This window comes from Cannabis sativa, chromosome 4 (genome assembly GCF_029168945.1).
Source record: "Cannabis sativa cultivar Pink pepper isolate KNU-18-1 chromosome 4, ASM2916894v1, whole genome shotgun sequence".
In the NCBI taxonomy this organism is placed as follows: Eukaryota; Viridiplantae; Streptophyta; class Magnoliopsida; order Rosales; family Cannabaceae; genus Cannabis; species Cannabis sativa.
This window is the reverse complement of record NC_083604.1, coordinates 52,324,232-52,348,591: the sequence shown is the minus strand read 5'-3', so window position 1 is coordinate 52,348,591 and position 24,360 is coordinate 52,324,232. Positions and strand designations below refer to the sequence as shown.

Genomic DNA, 24,360 nt, shown 5'->3' with positions numbered 1-24,360 from the left:
AACAATGAATAAATTTCCAAATAAGAATAACTTTGACTCTCGCCTACCGGGACATCGTTGGATTCTTATTTTAAATCGAAATTATCCATTACTTATTCATCTTAGCTTATTAATTTCGAATTAGCTTAAATAATATATCATTGGATGAATGGTTTATAAATCATATAATGTCATTCTATTTTCTCTTAAGAAATTGAATGGCGCATATGATTATATTCCCGACATTCTATCCCAAAATGATATAAATTCTCAATCTTAGAATCTCCTACTTATATATGCTAACTTTAGGCAAATTAAACTTAAAGTTAGATTAGTAGTGGTGGTCCAAGAGAGAAGAATACTCATGTATATTTGGTATAAATTTAAATCTTTGACTTTAAATTTTAGATTCTAAATAAAAAAAGTTATTTCTATTTCCAGAATACAATACAGTTCAACTTTCACAAGTTATTAATACCATTTTCTATCAATGGATTCAAACTGTATGTTACAGTATGGAATATGAGTTTAGTATTCTGTGACCAGGATCCACTTGGACTACTCAAAGAACTCTTTATTGTAACTAAACCTAAGTCATCAAAAGACACAACCACATTTTAGTATTTATGGCATTTGTATCTTGTTCACAGTGGTTTTGACAAGATCATTCTTTGCAAAGAGTCAATATGCCTATATCCACAGAAAGTATAATCATCTCATTCGAGATGGAGGTACATTCAGGGGTGGATATGAGTTTTTCGTTATATTCTTAAGACGGTCACTCTAGATTTTACCTTATGCACAAGAAATTTGAAATGTTTGAAAAATTTCATGAATTTCTAGTAATGGTGAAAACCATTAAGGTAAGTGGTTAAAGATCTTGCGAACTGATAGGGGTGGAGAAATATTTGGTTGATATGCAGTTCAAGATCATTAAGTTGATTTTTGAATTATATCTAAACTTACCTCCCCAGAAATTCGATTTGCATTTTGATGATAGTATAAGGTCTATTATTAGTTACTAGTCGTTGCCTAAGTCCTTCTAGGGAAACACCCTAGTGATAGGAAAATTTCAGAATGATGGAATGGTTGTGTACTTAGTATAAACCATTACTTGATTCATGGATGACCTAATCGTAATCTTAAGAAAAGCTAGAACTGTTAACCAAGGTTTGCATATTTGTTAGCTATTCTAAGTGATTAAGGGTGGACCATCCCATAGTTATTAGATAAGAAAGTGTTTATTTTCACAAATACTACTTTTTTAAGAAAATGACTAAGTCTGAAAACAAAGTAGCAAATAAAGGAGATATTTTTTTTCTTGATTCCAAAAATGTTCTATTATCTTATTCTGAATAAGATGGTCTCACTGCCTCTGTTGTCTTGACACAACCGAAGAGGACAATACCATTTAGATTCTTAGACAAAAGTCACAGTACCTTGTCGTAGTGGGAGGGTTTCAAGGAACTCACCCTGTTATGACTTGGAAGACACTTGTGATGAAAATCCATTATTAGTTTAAACAAGTAATGGATTGTCAGAATAAGAAACTAAGAAGCAAAGTCAAGAGAACTATGGTTAAAACCATTCATATGGAACAACCAAAAGTTTTCTATTACAAGGACAAGAAAGGAAATTTTTATTAGTTAGTCTATTCAATGGACTTAACAAAACTTCCTGCTCCTAGTATTATAGGTTTAAGATTATCTAAACATATGGCTTGTGGTATGCCATGTAATTTACTTACTCTAGTGCAAGCAACTTACTTTAGTAAGATGCTGAAGCATTTTCTAATGGCAATCTATAGAAGCTTCTCGACTTCTAGACATAGATTTTATTTATCTAAGGAAAGTTTTTTCAACTATTCCACAAAAGATAGCCATGAAGGAATCAACAGTGAGAGGTCTCAGATATGCTTTAGTATGCCTTAGACCAGACACCTGCTGTTGAGTGGGAGTAATGAGTAGGTATCAGATTAATCCAAGAAAGGAACATTGGAAGACAATCAAGTAAATCTTAAGATCAAGAAGAGGAACTATATGTTAGTTGATAAGGGTGTATTTAATACTCTTAGACTACACCAAATCAGATTCTAGACTTGCCTTAGTGCTAGAAAGTCTGCTGATGAGATGGTAATTACTCTGGGGGTGGACTAATGATTTTGGAGAAGTGTAAAAACCTATCTGAAGTCTCTAAGTCTACCAGAGAGATTGAATGTTAAAGTTGCAGGAAAGAAGCTTATTCAGTCTAAGGAAAGTTCTATACATTTTTGGCATTGTTCCAACATTTAATTAACTATTAGTGTTACTTCCGGACTAACGCAAAAGTAGTTGCCAAAAAGTAAAGAGTATCCCTAGAGGAGTATACATATAGAGAGGAATTTCACAATATCAAGAATTTTGTGATTAAGGAAATGTAATGGTGGAGGAAAGGTTGTATTAAATACAACCTGTCAGATCCTATTACGGAGAGTATACTACATACTACACTTGATTTGGATATCAAGGTGTTGAGATTATTTGAAATGCACATTTTGTTTTATATTAGTGCAAGTGGGAGTTCGTTGGGTTTTGTACCCTAAATAAAATCCATTTAAATATAATCAGATTTACTAATTAATAAAGATCAAAAATCATTTTATGTTGCATGGTTCACATGATTTATTTCATGATTATTTTTTGTATAAATTCTATTAGGTCCATAACATATGAATTTGTTCATGATTATAGTGTTGTCAGCACAGTGGAATATAATCATGATTATATGTTCGAAATTTTAATTCCCTGATTTGTCAGTTCACTGGATTTAGACTAGCATGATAATCAGCGATAGGTATACTTACACCTTGGATATGTTTTATGTCCTTTCCAGGACATTGGCAAAGTTTACCAGTATCGGATGTATGGAGTATACATTGGAAGTGACCGATATTGAACTTTGATTAGATATGATAAATTTACCATAATATTTATTCAATTCAATATCACCTAGTTGATCCTAGATCAAATGATCTTAATCCTGACATGATTAGGTTTGATCTCAAGAGTGTTATTGTCACACCCCGATATTTTGCCTTACTAAATACTATTTTAATGCATAATTTGAAAAGATTTAAAAAAAAAATACTTGAAATAAAATAGTGGGTTTTAGAAATTTAAAATGCAACAGAAAAGGATCCTTCATTTGTAAAAGAAAAATATGATAAGCAAATGATTTTAAATAATATATTTCCATTGTGTTTAGAATTATCAACTGCTTAAAATAAAACTAAGGCACCACCAGCGTTTTAGATCGTCTGCTCGTCCGTAGCCGCTCACAGTATACATACCAGATTTCACCCTGCTCACTATACGTACTTTCCTGTCTAGTACCTGTAGGGGAAAAGTAAGGGGGTGAGCTAAAAGCTCAGTAAGGAAATGCTTAACATACAATAGCATTTAATACACCATACATACCTTAAAATTCACAATAATACGATTCCTTACAGTATTAACTTATCCAGTTTTAGCGATATTATACACCTTAGCCCATAACATAACTTAAATAATTCTTGATATAGAAAGTTATATCTTAGACATCTGTGCTAAATGAAACTATTACATATATGTAGGGATCACAACCCTAACATTATGCTTATAGCGCAATCACAATAATAACATATAATAATTATTTTAATCATATCATATCTTTACCATAATGTGGCTTATCATAGCCACTGCATACACAACCTGGGCCTAACCTGGCCCTGTAATAACCTGGGCACACTTAGCCCTACCATTATTATGGAATAAGGTATCTCTACATTCAACAGCACTGTCGTCGTATCATACCTTACCGTAACAATGTCGTACACAAATCAGACAAATGCAGGGTAGAATATCTCTAAATTCAACGACCTTACCCCATATCATACCCCGCCATGGCCCCTCATTTGTAACTGAGACGTTAGCATACAACACACAACACACAACATACAACATACAAATCGTACCAACCATAATTTATATCGATTCATAACTTATATTGTGTCCATACCACACATTCTCAGCACTATATACACATTCATAATAATACATCGCAATAATAATTCAATACACAAATAATTTAAATTATGCAGTTAACACATAAAAACTACTTAATTTTCTTACTTGATAAGATAGTGAACTGACAACGATTCAAAGAATGATTACAGAAGTCTAACTCTTTGATGAAGATCTCTCTTACATACCACCTTAAACATTCATAATCAATGATCCAAATTAAGACCCAACGTATATATCTAAATCTATTAAATCAAAACTTATTTAAAGTAAAACCAAACCATAGTTACCATGCGTTAGTCAAATCTTTCCTAGCAATCCCCTTGCTAAACTTGAGCAATGATTAGAAAGAATATGAGTGGGTGAGAGCTTATATTTTTAGAAGAATTTAAGAGTGAGTCACATAATATAGGGTTCGGCTACAAATACTCTCTTTTATAAACCTACCACACACGGACTTGGTCTTATTAATAAGAAAGTTTTGTTTTAAAAAAAAATATTCATAAAAAAAAATATCTTATCATAAAAGTTCTCAACCTTTAACTAACTCCCTCAGCCACTTACGTCAATACATGCTTAATAAATATCAATTTTCAAATATATGCGTAGATTCAAGAAAAACTAAATCAATTAACGTTATCTTTATTTTAAATATTATCCAAATAATTACTCATATATATATATATATACTAAGTCTCACTAATGCTGAAGATACTCTCCCATAAAATTTGAGTATAGCTATAATAGTTATAACTGCCCCTTAGTTCAAATTTTAAAAATCTCACAATATCTCTAATATATCTCGACTAAGAACCTATTCCAATTTTTTTTTTTCATTAAACCATTACACTTATATACATACTAGATGAAAGTTACGTGGCGAGCCACGTAAATATTAGTTTTATTTAAGTTGTAGTGGTTTTTGTTTAAGAATTCGGTAACTAATTGTAGATTATTTTATAAACAATATGTTTTATGAAAGTAAACTTGTTAAGAATGTCATAATTGTGTATATAAACCTATAATATACACATTGTTATTCAAATGTTATAATGGGGATTTCAACCCATCCCGCTATACATCTCTCACACACTCACACACCCAACCACTTGAGCTATCCCCAAGTGGTTACACACGTAATTATTGTACTCAAAAGTCATGTAATCATAGGCTGGAATTTATAATTAAAGAGAGAACAGAAAGAGAGAAAATACCAGATACAAATAGATATAGCTTATTAATGGTAATCAAAATTGATAAAAGAGAATCATGCAATCGTAACAAGTGCTCCTATTAGTAAAGCCTCATTATTTCCACTAAACTAAACCACATTTTCTACATAATATCACGAACAAAGACAAATATGCAATGAAGTAAGTAAATGTGAACTAAAATGGGCTCACTGTCACTGCACAAAAAAAGTCACAAACCCAAACATTCTCTTCTATTGGTATAGGATTCTAACATCTAGTTGAGGCAACTTCCGTGGTCTTATGGATGCGCTCCAATAATAATAAGAAAATATAATTGAAGATGATTTAATCTTATTCCTATATAAACATCTACGTATTTAATAAAATTTTTAAAAAATGATTGTACTTTGCGCTCAGCATAATAAAATGTTATCTTAATCTTCTATGGGCTTAGTAGTTTGAATGATTGTACATCTACATACAACTGGATTCTCCATTTAATGACTGATAATCTCTCTGTTGTTTTTTGGAGAAACAAGCGATGTTGCTGCAAAATTTAATTTAAATATTAATTTTATAATTTTTAAGATAAGTTTTAGTAGGTTTGTAATTGCAGAAAAAATATTACACATCTATATATATATAAAAATATATGATATACTAAATGTGAAAATATTCCTCAGTTTAATACGACTTTAATTGAACTGCAGTACATGACAATATATCTTCTGCAACATCTCTGAACATCACAGCATCTAGTATTTCAGTACCATCGTCGAGTTGGAAATAAATTCTAATTCAAATTCATGTTTAAACAAAAACAAAAAAAAAACAGAAAAATCTATCTATGTGGAACATTATATTATTGTTTGAAACAATACGTAATACTAAATGAAAAGATAAAACATATGTAATACTAAATGTTCTGCTGCTTGATCTAGGTATTTAATATCAAATAGAATATAGATTATATGAGAGAAAGATAACAGAGAAAAATATCACCAATCAGACTAATTGGAAAGAGAAAAAAATCATGAATTAGTTTACATGCTGGTTAAACAAGAACAGTGAGAATGAATGCCACATGACCAACTAAAGATTTACAACATGTGCTTGTTTTGCTCGTATCATCAGCATCTCTTTTGCTCGTAAATATTTCTAGTCAAATCATATCGCATAAAAGTTATTTAATAAGTAAAATACTGCCACACTCCAGCTATAGTAACTTACCTCATCTAAAAGCCCCTCATATGTTAATTGAGAGCACATAGGAGTTACCATGTCCACCTGTAGCCAAGGAATAGCCAATTGAAGCAACACTACCAATCATTGTCACAGATTGATATAATAAGCAACCATTGCAGTAGCATCTCTCTAAACTAAAAACTTCTTTAGTGATGAATAGGGTACAATAATCAAGAATAATTTATTTCATGTAACATTCTATTCTCAGTCCTTACCAAAGCTGAAACAAAATCAAATCTAGTACTTAGACAAACAAAGGAAAGTAACGGATAGCCACAATTCGCAAACTTTAGGAAGGAAACCTAAGCTTATTGACCACCACAAAAATGGATTTCAAGAGGCATAAGAACCATTCAGAAATGTTTGATCTTAGCCTTTGTTATATCTTTTCATTCATGCATTTTCTCAGTAACCAAAACAAGCATGCAAAAAAAAAATTAAATTTAAAATTAATATCCAAAAACTGACCCTTATACAACACCAAACTATTATTAATAATAAATAGATGGACTTTTTTAATTACCGTGACGAACATGAGAAAAATATGAAACAACCAGTCTTCTAATTACTGTGTATATAAACAGAACACCACCATTCATATTGACACCCCAAATTTTATTAAAAAAACCAATTCATTACATGCAAATATCATGCTTAAATGCAGTTACTTCAAATAATACAAGATAGCAACAACCATTTCTTTTTTTTTTTTGTGAAAAGAAATTTTTTAATAGCTATTTGGTGTTCTAGATAGATCACACAACAGCCGAATGCCAGATCAGTTTCGAATTTTTTCCAATATCATTATCTGTACTTCTAGTTTTCCATAATCAACTAAAATCAATCAGAATACTACGATCTGTCCACAAAAGCAAACCTCCCAAACACAAAACCCATCAATAGAAAATCAAAAAAATAAGAAAAGAAATCCATACCCGTCTCAAGAATCAAAGCAAAATATGAGTTCCTCCTCTTCTCGAAGGCTTTGAGACTAAGATAACCAGCGAGAATGAGCAGAAATCCACTGCCCACACCTCCACCTAAATAAATATAATGGGTGAACCTTGGAGGATTATCGCAGAGATTTGGGGAAGAAATTTTCGATAGTGTTGCAACAAACAGAGAAAAGAGTAATGTAGTACACAGTAATAAAATAGAAAATAATAATTTGAAATGTTGGTATAGACAGACAAGGATAAAATACCAAGCTTTGGTCTTCAAATAAGAGCTTTGCTGAGGAAGAAGGATGGCCAATTAAGTGTGGAACATTAGGAGGTTAAGCCTGGAGGAATGTCGGTCTAGTATTTAATAGTCTCCAGTTGCAGATATTCAGTATCTAAAGAGCCTCACAATTGGGAAACTGAGTTAAATGACTAACCGATGATATCTGCGAGAAAGGAACAAAACCTCTTAAGCCTTCGACCATAGCCACAACTCCACCTTTGTTTGCTCCAACAACCTGAGTACATTGTTTTCAACAACATTTCTGAATTAAAAAACACTACAATAAAACAATCCTATGATCACTTCTTTAGCATTGTTTACATTATCAACTCTTTATAACACCAAGAATGACATTGTTGATACCTAGAATAAACTAACCAACTTGCTTGAAATTATAGCAGTTACTTACCTTACCCTTAACAACAACATCCTCTGCTTGGAGCTGTCTACACCTTTCCCATGCGAGATCATACTACATAGTCTTCAAGCTCAAGATTAAGCTATCATCTACTTCATTCTCACCAATAATTACAAAATCTATTTTCAAAGCAGGAACTATCCCTGCTTCTTCTACATGCTTTAGCCTGTGGATTGAAGCTTCTTCAAGAGGTAAGTATGCTGAAGATTTTGCAGTAATATCAACCAATGCTCCACCATTATCAGTACAGAAAATAGTTCCCCTCACCTACATCATAAATATAAAACACAAATATTCACAACCTGCCAAACTAATCATTTTAAACAATGATAGTTTTCTTGTAAAAAAATCATTTTGAACTATGGAAATAATTGCAAATTTGCTCCTTCAGTTGCAATTTTTGTTCGTTTTATACAATCAGTTTCATGATGTAAAACTAATCAAGAGCAAAAAATAATTAGATAGATATTACTCTTAACACTTATCCATAATTTAAGTCTTAAGGTAGCTTAAATTAGTTAAATAGTTCCTAACACTAAAGTTATAAGCATGGCTTAGTGGCCACATTCAGTTAGGTATTCAAGCTCATACCCATTTGGTCCATAATTCAGGTTGAATTAAATAAAAATACATAAACAAGAATTATGATTAACACCCAAAGAGAGAGAGAGAGAGAGAGAGAGAGAGAGAGAGAGAGAGAGAGAGAGAGAGAGAGAGAGAGAGAGAGAGAGAGAGAGAGAGAGAGAGAGAGAGAGAGAGAGAGAGAGAGAGAGAGAGAGAGAGAGAGAGAGAGAGAGAGAGAATGAGTGGTATACCTTAGTCCCAATTTCAGAATTGAAGTCGTACTTTTCGATAGCAGAGTGAAAATCATCGACGTTAAAAGTGACTCTGCTTGACCAAGCCGCAGGCAGCCACGACTCCATATCTGAAACAGCAAGAGCAAAAAGAGCACTCTGCTTCTCAAATGCTGTATCATCCTGAAGATAAACCAAATCATACAAATAAATATAAACCCACCTTTTTCATCAGAACACATGGCATATGCCCTAAGATAATTAAATTTCTAAACATAAAAGGGGCAAAAACTTTACACCCAACATGAATTTGAATATGAATTTTTCCCATGATTACCTCGTAAGAATTCGTCTGAATAAGAGGACGACCTAATCGTTTAGCGATCTCCTTCTTGTGCTCCAAAGCTTTCTTTTCTGAGGTCGCATTCTGTTCTCTGATTGAGGTGATGATGTTCTGTGGTTGAGGTGATGATGTACCAGCAGTTAACCGAACCATGCTTGCGGCGATGGTGAGAAGACGAAGGAGTGAGAGAACGAAGGAGTTAGTCGGTCGAGACTGGTTGACTATTGAGAGAAAGACTAAATGGAGATATCTAATTGTTGTTCCGTAAAGAATCGTAATAGGGTTTTGTTAAAGAAGAAAGAGGAATCGCAAAATGTATATTGGTTCTTCTCCGTTAAAGTTAACAGAATATTCTTTTATTTTTAAGTTATATTCTGTTAAACCAAGAAATGCCGTTAGATAGGCACTTTTAATATATAAAGATATAAAAATACATTAATAAATTTCCCAACTATACCAATAATAATAACAATATAGTAAGAAGATCAATTCTTATACATAAATAATGAAACAACTAGACTTTAAATTTTAACTCCAAGCCTCCATTGGGCCCTTACACCCACGGACTCATGGCTCTTATACACGAGTACGCCACTCTGGCTGCTTCCTGGATTGATGACTGACCCTACAGACCAACACGAGTGTTTTCAGCGTGTTTTGTCCTCACTCGCACGCTTCCTGAGAAAGCTTCCCAGGAGGTCACCCATCCTGAAATTGCCCCAGGTCAAGCACGCTTAACTGTGGAGTTCTTTCGTGATGGGCTACCGAAAAACAAGATGCACCTTGTTGATATAGGTAGTACCAATCATCCATTTAAGCCCTCTTCAACTGTGTAGTCCCATACCTACAAAGTCTCAGAATCATCCCAGTTGACCTTCCCCAGGCGATGTGGGATTGCATAGCTTACCCGGTCTTTCCCCTTACGGATCACGGGACTACTGACTGTCACAGTTATTTGTGTTCTTTGATTTGTTAGTTAAGCCTACTTTTTGGTCAGGGTGATACGTAAATTTTGGGAACACAGTAGTACAATAGAGTGGGAGCGCTAAACATAGATATGGAGTCTATAGCTTCTATAGGTATTTAGAAGTGAAACAATGATTTCCTTCGAGCTTGACTGAATAGAGATAAATGATTGAGATCTCATTTTAATGATTATTTTATTTCACTAAAATATCATTTATAGGTGGCAAGTGTTTTAAGGATAAAATACATTGAAAGGGTGTAACGGTATGCAATGTAAATCATCTATAGAGGATCATTGATTATAAGGATTATAACAATGAATAATTAATAGCGTATCTATATCGTGGAACATGTAGAGCGTTCTATATGACAGAGAGTGCAATTCCATGTTCTATGCGTGGATGCAACAAGGAATTAATAAGTTAATGGATTTACTTGGTAAATTTTAGGTCTGCTTATTGGAAGCTCGGTTACATAGGCCCATGGTTCCCATACTAGTTGAGACCATACTGCTTGTAAGATTCAGATAATTGATTTTAATTAATCAATTATAATTCTCAAATTAGACTATGTCTAGTTTATGATTTTTTCACTATGTTGTGGTTTGATTGTGAAGAAATAGTGTTTTGGGGTTTATTTGTTAATTAAGAGACTTTATGGAGTCTAATTAATAAATATCATAAATGACAATTTTATTTGATAATTATTTTAATTATTAAATAAATAGTTTTGGCATTTATAAGGTTGAATTGGAAAATATGGTATTATTGAAAAGAAGAATAAGTGGTTGAAATAAAGTGGCAAAATTGTAACTAGAGATTGGTCCACTATCTTGTACGACCAAGGTTGAATTTTTTTGCCCAATATTTTATTCTTTTTTAATCCATATAATTCAACTCTAACCCTATTGAAGAATAGTATAAAAGGAAGGCTATGGTCTCATCATCCAACTAATGCAAAAATACCACTAATGCCTCCAAAGCTAAAAACCTAGATGAGACCTCTTCCTTCTTCTTTCTTCTTCAATTTGAAACACTAAGCTTTTCTTCACACTAAATAATTTTAGCCATTAGTGATAGAGTGAGTGCCCACACACATCAAGTGGTATCTCAATCATAGTGTGGAAGACTGTGAAGAATCTTATCAACAAGAAGGAGAATCGAGCTCAAGGAAGGAGAGAAAGAGATCCAGGTTCAGATCTTGATAATGCTCTGCTACAGAAAGGAATCAAGGGCTAGAGATCTGAACGGAAGGAGTCATTATATTCCGCTGCAACTAATGTAAGGTTTCCTAAACTTTATATGTGTTTATTTCATTATTTTAGAAATTCATATTAGGATGTTAATGAACCATACTTGTTAGTAAATCTATATCCTGGTAAAATAATTTCAACAGCTTCATGGACTGATGACTGCCCTACAGACCAACACGTGTGTTTCTAACATGCTTTGTCCTCACTCGCACGCTTCTCGGGATGGGTTGAACTCTATGATATCTCGGGATGTGGAAGTTGTGACAAGGGGCAGGTTCACATATGCGGAAGCCATAGAGTTAGCTCTTACAGCTGAGAGAAGCGAAAATAGAATCTGGAAAGATAATGCCGCTAGAAGAGATGCAAGGAAGGGTACATCCTTTTCGAGTGACCCTAGGAAAAGGGGGCAAGATCAATCTGGGCAGTCAAGTCAAGACAAGAGATCCAAAAGTAGTAATGATCATCGACCCAATGGAAACAATAGTCGAAACATTCCAGAGTGTCGTAAATGTATTAGATGCCATTTTGGTGATTATGGTGCAAAAACATGTTACAAATGGTATCAGAGCCTTGACCAAGCCGGAAGTGTGGTCGACGAGGACGTCGGACCCCGTAAGGGGGTGATTGTGACAGTCAGTAGTCCCGTGATCCGTAAGGGGAAATACCGGGTAAGCTGTACAATCCCACATCGCTTGGGGAAGGTCAAGTGGGACTAAGGTGCATCTTATTTTTCGGTAGCCCATCATGAAAGAACTCCATAGTTAAGTGTGCTTGACCTGGAGCAATTTTAGGATGGGTGACCTCCTAGGAAGTTTTCCCAGGAAGCATGCGAGTGAGGACAAAACATGCTGGAAACAGTCGTGTTGGTCTGTAGGGCCAGTCATCAGTCCATGAAGCAGCTGGAATTCAGAGAGATCCTTTAATGCTTTCAATAGTAATGACATCTATTTTTTTCAGCCATATCTAATTGGTTACACAAAATTTAGTTATTTTACGTTTCAAACAATAGTATAGATAATTTATAAATACGTATTCAGTGCTTAAAATAATACCAAAGCTATATAAAAAAATATGCGCATAAACTAATTGAATTAGAGAGATTTGAATGAGATAAAAAAAAGGGGGATTTTTTCATTAATGTACAACAAAATTAATATATTACAAAAAATGTGCAAAAAAAACTTAATTATAAAAACTCATACATTTTAATAACATATTTACTAATATTTAGATCATTAGATATAATATTTACTAAACTTACTATAAATATATATATATATACATAATATTCTTTAAACGTGGATTATGGATTAAGGAGCATTAATGTGTAGTCATTATAACATGTAATTTTAAATTTTATTATTTATGATTATTGATTTGATACTTATAATAGTTACTAATATATGTATGGTATAAGTACATGATGAAAAAAAAAATGAAATTTAAGAAGAAAACTAATTATAGTAATTTAATTAAAAGAATAAAATTATATAAATTTATTATACTAATAAAATATTTTATTTATAATAATATCATTGTTAATGTTTAAATTATTATAATTTATAATTATAAATATAATAATGTACTATGTTTATTACAGTAATGTTTTAAATTTTTTTTAATAATAATATAAATATTTATTTGAAAAAAAAAAAACTTTTACACAAGAAACATGCTTTTTTTTTAATTGTAATATAAATGTTTAGATTTATTTTAGTGTCATTTATTATATATTTATGTTTATTTATAGTGTATTTATTATAAAATATACGATTTATTATATATATATATGTTGTTTTATGAAAAATAAATAAACATGTTCAAGAAATAAAATTAAATAAATAATAAACAGTTTAATATAATAAATATACTATTTTTTTTATAGTATAAATGTTTATTATCCACTAATTTTACTATAATTTATTATAAATATATGTTTATTTTAACAAAATATTTAATAAAAATAATAAACAATAATGTATTAATAATTTATATCTATGTTTATTTAAAATTAAGTAGAAAAAAAAATGTATATTTTTACTAGTTATAAATATATTTTATATTTATAATTAATCTATATTTTTTTTACCAATATATATCTTTATTATTTAATAAATCACATGTTTATTAAAAAAGATAAATAATTTCATAAAATTAATTAAATATTTAGAATAAGCTTTTACAAAAATAAACATACTAAATATTTTTATCTAAACAACATAATAGCATTTCAATCCTAATAATATATAGGGCATTGGACATATTTTAATAAAAAAATCATGATTATATATGTATTGATTTTGAAAAATATACCATACAATTATTATGTAAATCATGGATGTGATTTGTATTGATTTTAAAAATCTACTCATATTGGACATTATAAATAAATAAAAAATTAGCCATAAAAATAATTACACAAATCTAATTATGGTAAGTTTGACTCATTAATACATCTAATATAATTAAATTAAGAGTTTGTATGATTTTATGTAAAAATGTTTTCAAATGTATATATCTTTAAAATTAATTTTTTTTGCACATTTTTTGTAATTAATTAAAATAATGTATACATTTATGTAAAATGCCCTAAAAAAAACATTTATACAATCAGACATGGAAAATAACATGAGGCATTAAGAGCATATAGTTGGCCATCAAAATAGAAAAATAACATATATAAAATTATATGAATTTTAAGGACGCGGTGACAATTAAAATAAAATTGACATATAGATTCATATAAAAATATAATATAAAAGGTAAGAATCAGATCAATATATATCATTATAAAATCAAAAAAAAAAAATAACAGAATAATTTATAAAAAGAAACTAATTATATCGTATCACTAATTACACATATTTATAGCATAATATAAAATGTATCCTAAATAAAAAATAAATACAAAAATAAAAAGTATATAAATGCTATAAATCAAACATAATAAAAAATATGACAAATAATATATCAAATAATCAAACATAATATATATAGAAGTTACAAAAAATATAATCACATATAAAAACTTTATGTATAAATATATATCTATAACCTCTATAAAAGTGGCAATATTTTTGGGCTTCCACATTTTGAATTACCAAAAAGTCCTCATTTCTCACTCTTAGTTACATGTGGTGGTGATTGTTTTTTTTTTTTTCTTTTAACTAAATTATTTATTATGTTGAATGATTTGGTTTGATTTATTAATAAAATTTATTCAAAAAAAATATATATATACTTATACAAAACATGTTTTGATTTTTTTGTATCATGTATCTTTATATATTAAAAGTGCCTATCTAACGGCATTTCTTGGTTTAACAGAATATACTTAGAATATTCTATTAAATTTAACGATTAGGTTTGATCTCCCGTTAACAAATAAACCCAATAATTAAACCAAAAAATTAAACAATCTTTTAAATATTAATAATCTCTTTTTAAATTAAAAAAATCCACATATCTCTCTAACAAACCTATCTTAAATTAAACAATCTTTTAAATAATAATCTCTTTTTAAATTAAAAAAATCCACATATCTCTCTAACAAACCTATCTTGGGAGAATATTAATAATTTTTTTATTTATTTTTTAAAAAAGAAAAATATAGATTAAATGTCTAGAAAAGATAATATAAATGTGAGACTGTATATGAGTTGCCTTTTCTTTAATTACCTAGAAAAGATAAAATGTATAGATAAATATATATATGTGAGACTATATATGTAAGAGAATTTAATTAAAAAAAAAAATAACTCATTGTTATCGGGAAAGAAGAAGATTGATTGTGTTGGCTTAGAGATTTTTGAGCTTGGGCTTAAAAAAAATGAAAAGAAGATGAAATGAGCTGTAATTAGTATTTACCTTATATGTTTGTGCTTATTTTTAGTTTTATTTTTAATTTTACCACCAAGAGGAGAAGGTTGAAAAATATTAGAATATGAAAATATTATTGGTGCTTATTAGTAATTTGCAAAGAATGTGAAAGTCTATAAATATATAGTTGTGTAGCTATTATTAGATATGAAATGAGATAATAGAACTTTTTTCAATTAGAAGATTAATGTACACTTTACTATTAATAACATTATTATAACACAACTATGTTTTACTTACTAAATATACTGACACATATTTTATTTTTATAAAACAAATCTTCAAATAATTATACTATTTAATTATTAATTAAAATAAAAAAACTAAAATATTAAAAAAACTAACACTACGTGGCTTGGCACGTAACAATCACCTAGTATATATATATATATGTATGGGTGTACTTTTAATGGGTATTACCTATGAATGGGTAAAATTAGAAAATTTTGAATTTTTATGCTTAATTTTTCTATCTAATTAAAAAAAAAATCTCTCATTTTTATATCATATGGATTGAGATTGTTCCATCGGTAAAAAAAAAATTAAAAAAAAAATTAGCAAGAAAAATAAGAAAAGAAAAAGTTGAGTTTAAGTTAAATATTTTTGTATGAACATACTTTTGATATAGTGTAAAAAGATATATTTTTTGATATTTTTTTTTAATTAAGTAGTTAAATTAAGCATAGAAATTCAAATTTGTGATTTCATTATTCGTTATTAGATCAAAATTCGATGGTTTGATATTTTTAAAATTAATATTTATAGTTAAATTTGTTTAGTAACCATTCATGGGTAATACCCATTAAAAAGTGTTCCATATATGTATATATTTGTAGGAATAATGAGTGAAAAATAAATACTTGACTCTTAGTTTTCTTTTCTTTTAAGGAAATTTAGCCTTAAAGTTTATTACCTACATAATTTACTATGATTTATTTGTTATAATTTCACATCAAAAAAAATAATTTTAATATTTTTAATTTTCTACTTTTTGTAGTATACATTCTTCTATTTTTATTTTATTTTACTTTTGATATTTTCATTTAAGAAGAGAGAATAAGTTTGTATTTAAAGTTCTTTAGGACCATTATTAAATTGTGTTAAATATAAATGAATTATGTTAGATTTTATCGCATATCGTTAACAAAATACTTTTCAATGGAAAATATAAAAGGGGAATTACCTCATATACTATTTTTTAACTTTTTTTTTCTTTTTAAATTTATAGTTTGGGTTGCTTCGGTGGTTGTTTCAGTAGATTACTATGTAGATTTTGGTTGTGATTTAAGTTGCTCTGTTGATTGTCATGTGGATTTCTGTAAAAAAAAAAAAAAAAAAAAAAAAAAAAACTGCTTTGAAATGTAAAAAGGGAAATTTGACATTTTATGCTAAAAAAATAGACATGGTGTTATTTTATACATAGAATATATACATTTGATAATAATTCTTAACTTTCAATTTTGTTCCAAAAATACCCCCCTCATTTCAATTCCCCCCAATCTCTCTAACTTCCCTCTCTCTCTTCTCTCTCTTCCTTTCTCGGTTTCACACTCACCACGAACAACGAACGCAGAACCACGAACGACGAAGCCTCCTTCTCACCATAGTCGACCCACGAACGACGAACCTAACCCCTCTCACGCAGTCGACCCACGAACCCAGTCGACCCATTCGACCCCTCTCTCACAGCAACGACCCACGAGACCCGAACCCCACTATACCCAATCCATCCCAGTCGACCCACGAGAGCCACTCCATCCCAGTCGACCCACGACACTCACGAGATCCACTCTCCGTTCATCATCGTCCCTGGCACCGTCGACGAACCAGGTATGGGCTTCCTTTAATTTTTTTTTACAATTTATCCTTTAAATTGTGATTCTGTGATATAACTGAGATATGTAGTTTATTAAAATTTCGAATTGCTAGTTTTTGTGTTTGGGGATGAATGTAGGGTAGGGGGAATTGGGTTTTCTGGATTTTTGGTGTTTTGTGCGATTTTATGCGATGTTATGCGACTTTAGTGCGATGCAATATTGAATTCACGGTTTCTTTAGGGATTTTGAGCTATGTTATGCGATTTTGTGCGATTTGTGCTAGCTTAGGTAGTTTCTGTTATATTATGCGATGTTTATGCGATATTTAGCGATTTGTGTGCGATTTGTTATCAACAATGGGTCCTCTGTTATACTATGCGATTTTTATGTGAGCTTTGGCGATTTGTGTGCGATTTTTTCTGAACAATGGGTCCTCTGTTATACTATGCGATATTTATGCGATTTTTGGCAATTTTTATGCGATTTACTCTGAACAATGTGTTCTCTGTTATACTATGCGATGTGTATGCGATGTTTGGCGATGTTTGTGCGATTTATGATAAATAATAATTTTGTTTTGTTTGATTGCAGATGGCTCCTGAACTTATTCTACCCTTGGCTGAGCATTTTCCAGGCCGTATCACGTACAGAGGAAATGGGTATTTTGCTTCAATAAAGGCTAAGTTTGAAGCCTTCAACTTGACTGAGAGGGTGAAGGAAACTCCCTTTGGAATTTTTTGGAATGCCAGTGATCTGAAATTCTCTGGGGTGATTGTCCATCAACTACTTTTGAGGAAAACGAAAGTGACTGAGGTGAAAAATGATGAAGTCTGGTTTTACGTGGGTAAAACCGAAGCCAAATTTGGGCGGTCTGAGTTTTGTTTCATCACCGGACTAAAGATGAGCGGTGGCCCCTCAACAGAAGATTTGAGTACACTGTGTGAGTCTGATCGGATACTGCGGGACTACCTCAATAATGCGAAACGGGTCACTTTCAAAACCCTTTGGCTAGCTTTTGAGTCCTGCGATGTGGCGGACGATGTGTACAAGTTGGGGCTGTGCGCATTTGTTGAGGGTGTTCTTCTATCAAGGGCTGAGGGTGTTTATATCTGGACGGATATGCTGAAGCTGGTAGAAAACGTAGAAAACTTCTTCGAGTATCCGTGGGGCCTCCTTTCTTATCAGAAGTTATTGTCATCCACAACTAAGAGTATGAGTGACCTGAGGAAGAATTACATTGATAAGGTCTCTACTAAAGATAAAATGAAGAAGAAAGGGAAGACGGAGAAAAAAATTACTCAACCGGAGGCGAAGTACAATGTCTATGGATATGCCCCGCCGCTGCAATACTGGGCCTTCGAGGTGATGCAAGATTTGGGGAAGAAGTATGGGCAGTGCACAGGGACTAGATTCCCTCGAATGTTGAATTGGAGTACTCCCGATTCCGTTACGAGACATGATGTGAAGCAACCTGACGTGGCTGCACTATTTGAGAAAAGGGTATGTCAATCTTAGTTTCTTTATTTTTTTGGTATTTAAATTGTGAAACTGTAATTTTATACGATTTTAAGCGATTTTAATGCGATATGTATGCGATTTCTGCATGATTCTGTTTTTAATCTGTTTTCATATACGATGTTATGCGATGTTTTGGCGACTTTTGTGCGATTTATAATGTTAGTGTTAGAACAGTTATTTTATGCGATGTTATGCGAGTTTTATGCGATAAGTGTGCGATTTGTCCTTGTTGCTATTCTGATGTTTTTGGCGATATGTATGCGATTTTGTGCGAGTTATGTGCGATTATCGGTACTTGTTAATTTGTCAGTGTCTGCGATTTTATGCGATTTATTTGCGATTCCTGTGCGATTTTGAATATTAAATGTTTATTTGGCTTTCTTTCAGATGGTTGTGCTTCAAATTTTGTATCCTCGGAATTGGGAGGTCGACTACTGGAAGGAAAATTGTGAGGGTGAGGTCCCCAAAATGGAAATGGGGTTGGATGAGGTCGAAGAAACACAAGCCGGGGCGCAAGATTCGACCGCATTCGAGACCCAAGCCCAACGGGTGGCAGAATATGTTAAAAGGTCCAAAATTATTCCACCATCCCCACTCAAGGAAACATCAGACGCCTCCACATCTGCCACTGTGCCCCCAGCATCTGCCAATGTGCCCCCAAGCTCTGCTCCACCCAATGACTCTGACTACCTCTTGTTGGCTAAGAGATTGGAGAAGGTAGAAGCGCAACAACTTGCGATTCTCACTGCCCAGACTGAGATGAAGGCTGACTTCAAGAGTAGTCAGAAAGAGTGAAGAATCTTATCATAGATCAAATTGCGACCGTGATAAGTTTGTTACAGAAGCAGCCTTCGGAGCCGACACAACCATCAGGGCCGTCACATCAATCAGACCCGACACATCCATCAGACACGGCAGAGCCATTACAGACGGTACATCCATCACCGCCGAGATATGATGATAATGATGATGTCTACCCAGAAGATTGGCAACCTGACGTATGTGACGTTCCTTCTACTCCTGCAAACGCCCTTGTCATTTCGCTGGGTGATACAGAATCTCAGGATGTGGAAGAGTTGCAGGGGCCACCTGCTGGGGTGGAGTTCTGCAGGGTTAGGCGAAAGCGGAAGCCGGTTTTCTTGAATGACTACACAGCTGGGAAGAAGAAACAACGACATGAGCCCGTGGTAGTAGACACACTAAAACCGGCGGACCCCCGGCTGTTAAAATTTTTCCAGAAGTGGATCACTTATGCTAGGGACAACGGCCGTCCTAGGGATGTTCACACTGGCGAAGCCACTAGATCCTGGTTCGTGAAATTGATGGTGCTGAACGAATGGCTCGACGATGCTGTAAGTTATTTCTTAACAGAATTAATTTATTGTGTTTTTAAATGTTTGTGCGACTTGTATGCGATTTATATGCGATGTTTGCACTTTATGTTTGATCTATTTATGCGATTTTTATGCGATTTATATGCGATGTCTGTGCGATTATTCACTTTTTTAGGTATTTTTGCGACTTATGTGCGATGTTTGTGCGATTTGTGAAACAATTTTGGTAATTTCTTTGTGCAATTTCCTGCGATATTTGTGCGACTTTTATGCGATTGCTGTCTTACTGTTTTCTTTTGGAACACAGAAACTTGATGCCATGGCGCACTTATTGAGAAGAAGACGGACCTTGTACCCAGAAGTCTACACTCGAAAAGGTGTAGTTTTGGACACATCTGCTCCACAGTTCTTTTCCATGTATTGGAATTTGTATGAGGGTGACAAGAGGAAGATGAAATGGGATGAGGGCGTTATGAATTACGTGCAGGGGATACCGCACAGATACTTGCCATGTTGGGAGAACCAGGATTACATATACTTTGTGTTGCACCTTCCCAAAGAGCGCCATTAGGTGGCAGTTGAGGTGGATATCGACAACTGGGAGATCATTGTATATGATTCTGATATCGGTGGCACCGTTGAGGCAGCCATGGAGTCATATTTGAAGCCTTACAGCGAGCTATTTGCGAATCTAATTCGAGCTAGCGGTTATTTCTCATACAACAATTATGTACATTCGGTGGAGTTGGGCGATCGCAGTCAGCTCCTACCCATACATTATAGACGAGTTACCTCTGAGGTCGCACCACAAACGAAGAGCAGGTGAATCTCTTTATTTTTTTTTTTGTATATTTTGAGTAATTTATTTAATTTTGCACTCCATTATGAATTACTTAACTTAATTGTTGCTAATATTTAGTAATTATTTTTTAGTGGCAATTGTGGAATGTATGCCTGGAGCACATTGAGCACTTGATGTTGGACCAGTCGTTGGAGCATGTTCATGATGGTAACATGCTCACCTTTAGACATAGGTAGTGTGTGGACTTATTTTACCAGAACTTAACATGGTAATTTTTTGTAGGTTTTTGTAATGTTATTTTTATACACATAAACTCCCCTTTTATAATTGTATTATAATCTCACCAAAATTATATATAACAAGTAAATTTAAAGCTATTTAAATTGTTGCTTGTATCAATTTTTTTTTTTTTTAATTTTTGATAAATACCTGTCAAATGATGACATCTTCAAAAATGATTTTGGTAAGAATCGCATTAAAATCGCACATTAATCGCATAATATCGCCAAAAAATACAGAACCAAACAAACTCTATCGCACACAATATCGCACAATACAAACATAATATAAACCATACTATATCGCACACAATATCGCACAATATCGCACAATATCGCCTTAAGCTAACATAATATAAACCAGTTATGATGTCGCACAATAATCGCACAACAAAAGAAAGAAATCGCATAAAGTCTCACAATATCACATAATCAATAAAATCGCATAACGATGCACAATATATCGCACACAAATCGCCAAACATCACTATCACACATAAAATCGTACAATAATCGTACAAAGTCGCCAAAATTAATCATGTCATCCCTAACCTCAGATTTCTCATGACATCGCACAAAACATCGCATGATGTCGCATAAAATCGCAAAAAACAAAAAAACCCAGAAAAACACAGACTGTTAGCCACAAACTCTACCTCCATTTCAAGGACACAAAAGTCACATATTACAATTAACAACGTTCAGATCCATGCAATTCAACAAAAAACTACACTATTTACTAAGAAAAACACTTACCCATTGCTTTGTTGAGTGAGGTGGAGGTTGAGGGTGAAAATGGTGGAGGTTGCAGTCGGCCGGGACAGGCAATGATGGAGAGAGAGAGCAAATGAGAAACAGAGAGAGAGAGAGAGAGAGAGAGAGAGAGAGAGAGAGAGAGAGAGAGAGAGAGAGAGAGAGAGAGAGAGAGAGAGAGAGAGAGAGAGAGAGAGTGCGTGAAGAGGGAAAGAGGGAGAAAGAGCAGGCTGGCTTTGGGTTTGAGGAGAGGGGTATTTTGGGGTTACCACTTAAAGATTAGGATAGTTACAAAATTTTTAGGAGGGTGGTATAATTAAACACCACTTCTAACTTTTAAGCATAAAATGTCAAATATTCTATTATTACATTATTATCTAAAACAATAAAAAAGAATATAAATAGTTTATAATGTAATGTTATGGCCTATATCTATATTTATTAATAAAATATTAAAAAACATAAAAATAAATGAAAAATTATGTATTTATAGTGATATAAATATTAGATTATGCTATATTATGTGCTAAATTTAGTATATTTTTTGCAATGTATCAATTTTGGCATAATTTTTAAAATACTGTTGGAACAAATTTTTTACAAGATAAGCTATACACATCACCTATTTGATGCATCGCCATTAGAGATATACTTATGCAACTCTTTAATAGATAATATATCATTATCGTGTGAGTGTTATACTAATGACCATATGATAATTATATTTTATAATGAATATGCTAAATGAAATTTATTTTACTATTAATTACATTACATGATACACTAAAATTGTATGTGCGTAGCACGTGTTGTTCCAACTAGTAATATAAAATGGTGTAAACACTGTAATGAAATCGAGATTAATAGTTCATAGTATATATAATAATACATATAAATGAAAAAATAATATGTCACCAAAATTTATTTATAATCAACGAAATATGTCCTTCAACCTGTTAATCTTCTAAAAAAAATGTGCTTTAAGATTATTAGAATTAAATATAAAGAGAATGAGGAAAATTAACAAACATAATAATATATCATTAATTAAAGAACAAAAATATAAATATAAAATAATAAAATACAAAACCAATAATCAAAAGAAAAGTTAAGGCACGTGAAACACGTTTTTCTTAAAGTAAATTTTGAGCAAAGATACAATGACTAACGAGTAGAAAAATACACCACTTTCACTACTCTAGCAAGCTAGGATTAATACAAAGAAGAAGACAAGAGAGCTTTTCAGTAAATGACTGATGACTCTATTGATTGGTGTGTTTAAAATAAAAGTTGAAGCCTCCTTTTACAAGCTTCATATGAAGTGGAATACCAAGTGTGAAGGAAAGGGAAATAATATAAAAAATCCCACAAAATTAGTAATATTGATCACAATATTCACCATAATTTTTTATATCTATCTAAATATTTATTATTATTAAGGTGATTACATCATTGATCAAATCTATATTTATTAGTAGCTATTATTGAACTACATTTAAGGCATCAATTTCTCAACATATATTAACCTAAATTAGTTATTTATTATATATTAAATATAATTTTTTTAATAAAAGATCTATATAGTAAAAACTAATAAAATAAATAATTAGCTTCGTAAAATTTACATATTATATAAAAGCAAAAAATAAATTTTATTAAAAACCCAAAATTAACTTTCAAATAAACGAGAAATTAAATCAAAATAATTAAGTAATAATTATTAAAATATAAAATTAGAATGAAAAGATAAAACGAATTTAAATGAAAAATTTTAATTAAAAGAAAAATAAATTGCATTAACAAGTAATAAATAAATTATTTAAAAACAACAACAAATAAGTATAAAAAGAAAGTTAAAAAATGAAGGCAGTAATTAAGTCACTGAAAATTCAAACTAAACGAAGGACTATTCAACATCGATCATCACACACTAAATCTAACTTTAAAACACATTAAATTTGTACACTAACAAAATAAATATATATAATAAATAAAAAAGTATATAAATAAATAAATAAATGTATTTATACCGAGCTCGGAGAGAGAGAAAGAGAGAGAGGGAGACGGACGGGAGGTGGTGGTGGTCCGACGTATGAGACAGAGATGAGAGGGACATCGACGGGAGGTGATGGTGGTCCGACATATGTGATACAGAGGAGAGGGAGACCGACGGGAGGAGGGGTGGGTGGAGATCGATGGACAAGAGGACGAGAAGAAAAGGAGACCGAGAGACGGAGGAAGACGGCGAGAGAGGAGGGCAATGGTGCAGAGGCGTGTGTGGGGTTTTGGAGAGTTAAGATTTTCGTTTTAGGGTGTGAAAAATGGAGGAGAAATAGGTGAAAAAATAGGTGGGCATTTGGGAAATAGAAAAGAAGTAGGTGGGCATGTGGGAAATGTGGCGACGGTTTACAGTTTAGGGTATAAGGGTATAGGCGACGGTTTTAAACCGTCGGGTATAAGGGCCCAATAGATTTACGAATTCCAATTAAAACTGTTGCTAATTTTTCCAAATAGTTTTAAACAGT

General features: G+C 32.0%; 1 protein-coding gene across 2 annotated transcripts; it reads right to left on the bottom strand.

The window, feature by feature from the left end:
- Positions 1-5,320: 5,320 nt before the first annotated feature.
- Positions 5,321-9,495, bottom strand: LOC133036516 (small ribosomal subunit protein bS1c-like). Of its 2 annotated transcripts, XR_009687135.1 has the most exons (6): positions 8,091-8,147; positions 7,836-7,916; positions 7,662-7,739; positions 7,393-7,497; positions 6,443-6,499; positions 5,321-5,951 (listed from the first exon to the last, which is right to left on the bottom strand). XR_009687135.1 is itself a non-coding variant. In XM_061113054.1 (4 exons), exons 1-3 carry the CDS (start codon positions 9,387-9,389, stop codon positions 8,154-8,156), a joined length of 534 nt encoding a protein of 177 aa, XP_060969037.1. In that variant the 5' UTR covers positions 9,390-9,495; the 3' UTR covers positions 7,754-7,916; positions 8,091-8,153. The 2 variants fall into 2 exon arrangements, 1 of the variants encoding a protein (XP_060969037.1); XM_061113054.1 differs by lacking the exons at positions 5,321-5,951; positions 6,443-6,499; positions 7,393-7,497; positions 7,662-7,739 and adding exons at positions 8,915-9,076; positions 9,231-9,495 and having other exon boundaries at positions 7,754-7,916; positions 8,091-8,366.
- Between the last annotated feature and the right edge of the window lie 14,865 nt (positions 9,496-24,360).